Source organism: Berghia stephanieae, chromosome 12 (assembly GCF_034508935.2).
Source record: "Berghia stephanieae isolate SIO BIC M18660-M18661 chromosome 12, UCSD_Bste_1.3, whole genome shotgun sequence".
Lineage (NCBI taxonomy): Eukaryota > Metazoa > Mollusca > Gastropoda > Nudibranchia > Aeolidiidae > Berghia > Berghia stephanieae.
Genome location: NC_088371.1, coordinates 39,866,110 through 39,874,570, shown reverse-complemented (window position 1 = coordinate 39,874,570; position 8,461 = coordinate 39,866,110). Strand labels below are relative to the sequence as shown.

Sequence of the window (8,461 nt, the reverse complement as noted above, 5' to 3'; positions counted from 1 at the left end):
AAGTCATGGAACGCCATTTTTCACGCTCAGGGGCATTATTATTAACGAGCAGTCGATTATCGTTTTGCCAGTTATTGCCTTCACATTTCCTATCCAGGATTTCCTTGGTTTGCCCCGTGCCTTTCTGCCAGCTACTTTTCCCTCTAGCACTGATTTTTTGGATGGTGTCGTGTCTCCGAACCTGTCCATAATCGTTCAGTTTTCTCATTTTAACTTCTGCCAACAGTTTTTTGGGCCTTTGTTCTGCATCAATAAGAAACAGAATCTTTGATTTCTTTCTGGTCCATGGTAATTTCAGAATTCCCAGGGTCTTGATAAAGCCAAACTATACCATCGCTATTTTGTTTGTTTTAAGGGGTTTTACGGCCCTTGCAACACATTTAGGGTTTTCCAGCATCAGTAAAAAGGGAGAAAATGAGATGGTAAAAAAATATTCAAGATTTACAATTAAAAGCAAACGAGAAAATGTACCTAAGGCAAAGGGGTATGGTTCAAATACCTTGCACTTGCAGGTGCAGATTCCAAGAGCACACCATCAATGTACTTAGTTTGAGATCACCATAAAGTCTCATCCTGACATTAAGCATAAATCCCCACTAAGAGGTCCACACTCAAATGTTTACAAATACTGAGAATGATATTCAAAATAAAATTTATAGCAGTGCACAACAGAAGAATAATTTACAAGGAATCATCTCCCCGAACTATAACTAAATGTTTGACTATTTCCCTCCTTGCCAAGGATTCCGACCAGGGCCATGACAAAACCAAGTACTCTCATTCCAAGACAAAGACGGAAGGCAAATTAGAAAACATATTATGTAAGGGGAGTAAGAGACTTCCTGTCAATCATGGGAATATCCCATGCCTGCATCAGGACGGAAGGAGACAATTTATATAGGAAGGAGACTCCAGCTATAGCGCAATCAAATTCCCCCCCCCCCCCCTCCCCTCAAATTACTGTATCTGCGTTGAAATAGGAATGATGAGAGACAAAAACATAAGCCAGCAACACATAGTATGTAAAATAAATTTAATGTTATAAAATCTGATTATATCCTGTGTATATAAAAAAAATAGCACATACTGTGTAACCTGTGTTAAGTAAGGGATCTGGAAATTCACAATAACATAGAAAAATACTCTCTGAATCTTTGGTATGTACAGTGTAGAGCGGTTATATCGACATTATATCGCAGTCACAAGGATGTCGATATATCTGTTTTCGACTGTAAGTGCATGGTATAGTAGTCCCTGGGTTCTAACACACCAAATTCCAACATGTTATGCAATATAACATGTTTGGAGTTGTGGAACTGAATTATATACACACGGTGATTGAAAAGTAACTCCCTATTTTAGAACTATTATAATTTATTCAAATGTTATAATAATTTTCTCAACCTTTTTTCTGTATGTTCCTTGATGTATGACAATTACATCCGCGTCCTTGTGATCTTTTCAGATCTGTTAAAATTTGTGTGTTTATGTGTGTGTGTGTGTGTGTGTGTGTGTGTGCGAGAGAGAGAAATAGAGAGAGAGAGAGAGTGAGAAAGAGAGAGAGAAATAAAGAGAGAGAGAGAGAGAGAGAGAAGAGAGAGAGAGAGGGATAGAGAGAGAGAGAGAGAGAGAGAGAGAGAGAGAGAGAGCATATATTCATGCATGTGTATTTGTGTAGGTGGCATTAAGGTATAGGAAATCAACAACGAGAAAGACAAGCCCAACACAACTCCACTCCCTCCAACTCTAACATTGAAAACAAAATTACTGTATTTCACTTTTCATCTCCATGCGCGCAATCAGTCGTGTACACAATCCCACACAATAACCAACCATTGAAATTGTTGACAGTAATGTAAATTTGGTGATACCAACCTCTCACCCCCGCCCCCCTTTTTTCAAAAGATAAATAAATATATAAATAAACATCAAACTCAAAAAAAAAAAAACGACATTTTTTTGTTTGTTTGTTTGTTGCTTTAGGTCTCTTCCAACACAATTGAGGTTATATGAGAGACCGCTGAAACAAAAAAAAAAACAAGCAATCCAACAAAAATAGTACAAATGTCAATCAAAATCATAACCTAAAGATATCATAAGCTAAATTATAAATAACCAAGAACAAACAGGCAGAAGATTTACAGGAAAAAAATATCCCCTGTCAAAAATACAATCACAAACCAAAGAAGCAGGATAGGCTAGTAAAGAGAAGAAGAAACGACATTACTATCGGATCGTACACCCATGCGAACATCATAGGTATATGATTCAAGGGTGATGCTCCCATCCAACCACCCGCCACTATCGGATCGTACACCCATGCGAACATCATAGGTAAATGATTCAAGGGTGATGCTCCCATCCAACCATCCGCCACTATCGGATCGTACACCCATGCGAACATCATAGGTATATGATTCAAGGGTGATGCTCCCATCCAACCACCCGCCACTATCGGATCGTACACCCATGCGAACATCATAGGTATATGATTCAAGGGTGATGCTCCCATTCAACCACCCGCCACTATCGGATCGTACACCCATGCGAACATCATAGGTATATGATTCAAGGGTGATGCTCCCATCCAACCACCCGCGACTATCGGATCGTACACCCATGCGAACATCAAAGGTATATGATTCAAGGGTGATGCTCCCATTCAACCACCCGCCACTATCGGATCGTACACCGATGCGAACATCATAGGTATATGATTCAAGGGTGATGCTCCCATCCAACCACCCGCAAAAAAAATGACACCAAAACATAACCACAGTAAGGTGTTAAATGAAAAACAGAAGTGGACTGAATCAAAATAAATAACTTCTTGCGGACTGCACTTCATGATACACGCCTTCAGACAATCCCAAAGCTCCAAATCCACAGAGAAGTTTCTCCTTGAGGCAAAGCTACCCCATTTGGCAGTATAGCTATGTGGTCTTGTCGTATGACACTCGCTTTCGGATCGGAAGGTCCTGGGTTCGAGCCTTGCTCGGCGCATAGTTGAGTCCTTGGGAAAGACTCTTTACTCACATTCTCTCAACATACTCAGGTGTAAAATGAGTACCTGGCCGTCAACAGTGTTGTCTCTGTCCGAATAAAAATTGTAATATCGCCTAACAGGCGTCATGTCTCGTTCTACTTGTTACATGTTGCTGTTGGGCAGGGACCCTTTGTAAAGCGCTTTGAGCACATTTAGTGGATATTGCGCTATATAAAAGCTCTAGTTTTTTTTTTGTTTTTAAAAATATTTTTTTTATAGATATACATAGTTGAACTCGGATAAAGAGAATTTAGACCAACAATAACTCAGAACCAATAAAGACCTGAGAAATTCCCTTTTTTAAAAATCAATTAATAAACATTGCAATTTGAATTTAATGAAAGAACTTGCACCCAATGCTCACCCTGCGTTTTCTAGCAATCAATTGGAGGGAGACCCATAAAATGCCCATATATACAAAAAGGGAAATAAATCTGCATCAAAAAAATACTGTGCCGTATTGTTGACCTCAGTTCACTCTAAAGTGATGGCGCAAAAAATCTACAGCTCTCTTATCAACCATTTAAAAAGAAATGACCTCCTTTCAGACATCAATAATGGCTCCAGAGCTAGTAATGTTGTTTGTTTTTATTTTTAAGGGTTTTACGGCACTTGCAACACATTAAGGTCATATCAGCGCCAGTAAAAAGGAAGAAAATGGGATAGTAAAAAGTTCTAGAATTACAATAAAGCATCCAAGAAAAGGGAAGACAAAGGGGAATTGGTTCAAATAAGAAACAGGTGTAGATTCCAAAAGCACTCTATCAAAGTACTTAGTTTGAATCACTAAAAGTCTCATCCAGACACAAGCACAGGTCCCCGCTAAGAGGAACACACTCGAGTGTTTTACAAATCATATATAATAGAAAGAAAGCATAATACAGTGCATAACCAGAGGTGCCTACCCTAACATACTCCAAAGAGGAATCTCAAAGCTGAAAAAGAGGAATTTGAGACCAAAAAGAGGAATCCACTTACCACGAATATTCTTTCACCTTTCGAGTTTCTCAGATCTAAGGTTGTTTTTTATTCCACTGCCAGTCAGTCAGTCATCTTTAAATATCTTGCATTCTAATCATATCCGTTGGTATTCCACTTCCAGTCATAATTTTTAACAATCTTACAAATATATTCAGTCACACGTATCATAAAACATATAAAAAAAAAACAACAAGCCTATTTACACTATGTACAATATTATGGTCCTGACAAATTAATCAGAGGGTTGCAGGCTCTTAGAGTAAGCACTTTTGGCCTTCCTTTTAAGAGCAGAGGAGAAAGTATGTTGGTAACAGGCCCGAGCTCTTGATGCCATGTGTACCTTCTGTACAATAAGAGAGCTCAAGGTCTGGGTGGAGAGAGAAGAACGGAAATCAGTTTTATTCTTCCTAACTAAACTGAACACTCTCTCTGTGTCTGCATTTGAATGGGTTAAGCAACACAACCCCTTCATCACTCTACTAAGGCATGGAAATTTCTGTATATTGTCCATGGTCCTAATCTGGCTGATTTTATGCCACTGCTCATCTATCCTCTCTTCTGAAAGAATTTCGTTGGACAGTGGCTCTGCCTGAAACTTTGCAAATTCCAAGTGGAGATTTTGGACATTCTCATCTGGGATAAGACAGGGAAATCTCTTGATGAAATACTCCACCATGGAATATCTGTTTGAGAGCCTCCTGCTTACATCCAGAACAGAAGCATTCATGAGAAATTTGTCCTGCAGAGGAAATTTACTAATAATGTATCTAAGGGCAGTGATAAAAAAGTTCTTCACTTCTTTAACAAAGCAGTCCTCTTGTTGACCTGAGAAAGAGGGATCTAGTTGGAGCTTTTGAAATAAATCTCTTGTGGCTGAACCTAATATCAAATCTTTCCTGGTCAATTGATTTTTTTTGTCGCTCACGTCAATATCAAAAATGGTGTTTGAATTATGGACAGCAGACCCACGGATGAACCTCACAACCAAATCTGTAATAAGCTCATCTAATCTCCCCATGAGGCGATGAATTTGGGGTGATTCCTTTTGCAACATAAGATTTGCAGAGGTGAAAATTGTCAGATTTTCAAGCAGAAAATGGCAATATAGCTTAGAACTACTGCTTGCAAAGAATTTATTAACCCTAACAAGGCGAGTGTGTTTTGAGGTTTCCTTGTCCTTGGATCCTAAGGCATCCAGTTCGGATTTGAAGAATCCTTTTAGGGGCTCCCATTGTTCAAGCATGCGCTCTATGCAGGCCTGCAGGGAAAGCCATCTTGTGGCACCATGCTTAATGATGGCATGGATAGATGTACCGCACTGTTGTTGGAAAAAGACGAATTCCTTTTTCCTCTTGCTGCTTAAATAAAAATATATATCCACTAATTGTTCTTCCACATCTATTGAAAGTTCTTTGGTTGCTGTTTTGGCAGCAATATGTAGGAGGTGACATGGACAGCCATTTATATAGATGTCTGGGTTCTCCCTGTGAATGAAAGCACTCACACCTTTGTTGCTTCCTGTCATGACACTTGCATTGTCACATGCAAATGCCAAACAATTTTTCCACTTTATCCCATTTTCTTGCAATGCAGAGTCTAACACTTTGAATATATTTTCTCCAGTAGAGGCACCATCACAAGTTTTCAGAGAAAACATATCAGTCATTACTTTTCCCTCCTCCTCATCAAAAGTCCTTACCACAATTGGATACATTTGTCCCTCACCTCCATCATTACTTCCATCCGTTGAAATACTAAATGGCTGAGACTTCATTTTGCTGACAATGTCATTAGATATTTCATTTGCCATACAATTATTGATGGCTGTTGCCTTTGTTCTCCCGCATGAAAATTTTTTGGCGATCTCTGAGTCTGGGAACATGGCTTTGAACAAAGCTCCAGCATGATCAGATGCAGCAATTGGTAAGTTGTGCTCAACTAAAAATTTATTCCACAGCATCTCTGCATTTATCACTTTGTCATCGAGTGGGTTTGGGGTAAGAGTAAAATATGAAGACACAGAGTTCATTTTGGATTTTAATCTGTCATTATCCTGATGTTTCTTTGTTTTCACATGCCTATCGATATCACTTGATCCACCCGATTTGATAGTGAAATCTGTCTCACAAATAACACAACGAGCATGATAATCCCCAAGTTTAGATTTCACGATAGAAGCCCAGGTTGCTGTATATTCTGGCCTAAACTTTTGCTCAACTTTAGGTTTTTTCGCTGGCGGTGCCATTTTTCAAACGTAATGTTATCTAGATCCAGATCAAGCTGAATTTACCACTATTCAGTTTAGCTTAGTATCTATACTATAATAATAGTTATTTGAAGTAGAGATCTAAAACAATCGGATTTAGAGATAGTATAAATAGTATATAGATAGACTGACTGTCTAACGAAATCAATCACCTACAGCACAAGTCCAAATGTGACACGTTCCGTAAGAATGAAATCTGAAAAGCACTTTATAACTCTTAATTCAATTATAAATCAGTCACTGAATAAACCACAGCACGAGAATCCAAATTAAACAGAATAGGAGAGGCGCGAGGATGTCTTCTACTGCAACAAGAAGGAATGCATGAATGATTGACCGACGCTAATAGGCAACTGGCGCTAAATGACCGATTGACCAACGCGGGTGTCGAAGGCTAGGTTGGGCGACTTGATACTTTACTTTGATCAACTCGTGAAAACTGAAATTTTAGAATCGATACCTTAAAAGGCTTTGACTTTGTTTGCGTCGGATTCATGTCTCTATGTAATCGTACTCGTAGGCCAAGAGAATCGGATATCAAGACAATGTGCCTAAAGTCACCCTTCACCGTTCACATAAATTTTCGTTAACTATCGGTCCGGTCGAAAAAAAAGCGGAATATGAAGCAGGATCGCGGGATCGCGGAATGAAAGGCAATTTCGCGGGATGATTCCGCGGATCGCGGGATGATAGGCACCTCTGCATAACAGAGAGATGATTTACAAGGAAAAAAATATCATCTCCCAAAACTAACTATACATTCGCCTGTTTCCCTCTCAGCCAGGGGATCTGGCCAGGACCAGGACAAAACCAAGTAATTTCATTCCAAGACAACGACAGGAAACAATTGGAAAACGGGTATGGGGGGATAGAAGACACAGCATGTACCTCCCTGCCCAATATGGGAGGTCAGGATCCCCACCCAGTTGTCAAGTCTGACAATCAAAGCTTATTGTCAAAGATAAAGCACCCCAGAAACGACATGTAAATGGAGTGTTTCTGAACAAATAGATCTCAAAAGGCGGTGCTAAAAGGAAAGGAATCCAAGCCACCAATGGTTAAATCGGGTGTGCTGCAAGGTACTGTGCTTGAGCCACTGCTATTCCTCATTTTACTTTTAACAATATGGGACGCAACTAAGTCTGTTAGCTGATGACAGCCTGCTATAAGGAATGAAAAAAAAAAAATCAAATGATGCCATCCTACTACAAAATAACCCAAATAAGTTTTAAATTTGGGAGAAAAGATGGAAAATGGAATTCCATCCTCAAAAGTGTTAGGGAATAACTAACATACTGAAACCTCTCGTGAGTGAACATACCAAGGATGCAATTGAGAACTGGATATGACCTTGGAATCAAGCAAGATATGGAATAAACAAGAAACAAACACTGCTAATAAAGCCAATAGAATCCTCGGCTTCGAGAACAGGCCAGTTTTAATGCAACAGACAAAAACAAAGTAATGAGATATTGATGCTATGCATGGCAAAATACTCACAACATCCGTCAGCCCGATATAATGTACCAACACACAAAACTATGTGTGACCTTGAACTTTTATGGTCTAATTGACATAATTTGGTAAGAACAAATCACCAAAATGAATGTGTACAAAAAATAACAAAAGAGCTGAATGTCATCCAGTTCGTTCCTTCTACACGTTAGGTCGATCTTGGAATATATGCCAGCTTAATTTGAGACACGCTTCATCATACTCATAATGAAATCGATTAACTTGAAAATCTCCTACAACAACAAGCTGCTAGATTCGCAGGCAAAAATTACAAGAAATGATGACAAGAATTGGGTTGGCCAACAATAGCTCAACAATGTAAAACATCTGAATGTGTTCCATAAAGAACTGATGGGACAAACATCAAATGTCCCCGTATCAGTATCACATAGCACCTTCAAATTAACAATTATGCACTCAGAACTTACATCTCTCTTATTGAATTGACTTCCAGTCTTCAGACATGACGCACATGTTTTTTTCCCTTCCACAAATCGCCGATTGAATAAACTAGACATGATCACTAAACAAGCATCCAACAACGAGAGCTTTGAAAAAAAAAAACAGTTTCTCAATGAAAGGACAAGAAAGTAATCAAATCTTTTTAAGTTATGGCCTGAAAGGAAGAAGAAGAAGAAGAAGAAGAAGAAGAA

General features: G+C 38.9%; 1 protein-coding gene across 1 annotated transcript; it reads right to left on the bottom strand.

The window, feature by feature from the left end:
* Nucleotides 1-4,259: 4,259 nt before the first annotated feature.
* Nucleotides 4,260-6,272, bottom strand: LOC144957663 (zinc finger BED domain-containing protein 5-like). Its single transcript, XM_078889007.1, has one exon. It carries the CDS (start codon nucleotides 6,270-6,272, stop codon nucleotides 4,260-4,262), a length of 2,013 nt encoding a protein of 670 aa, XP_078745133.1.
* Between the last annotated feature and the right edge of the window lie 2,189 nt (nucleotides 6,273-8,461).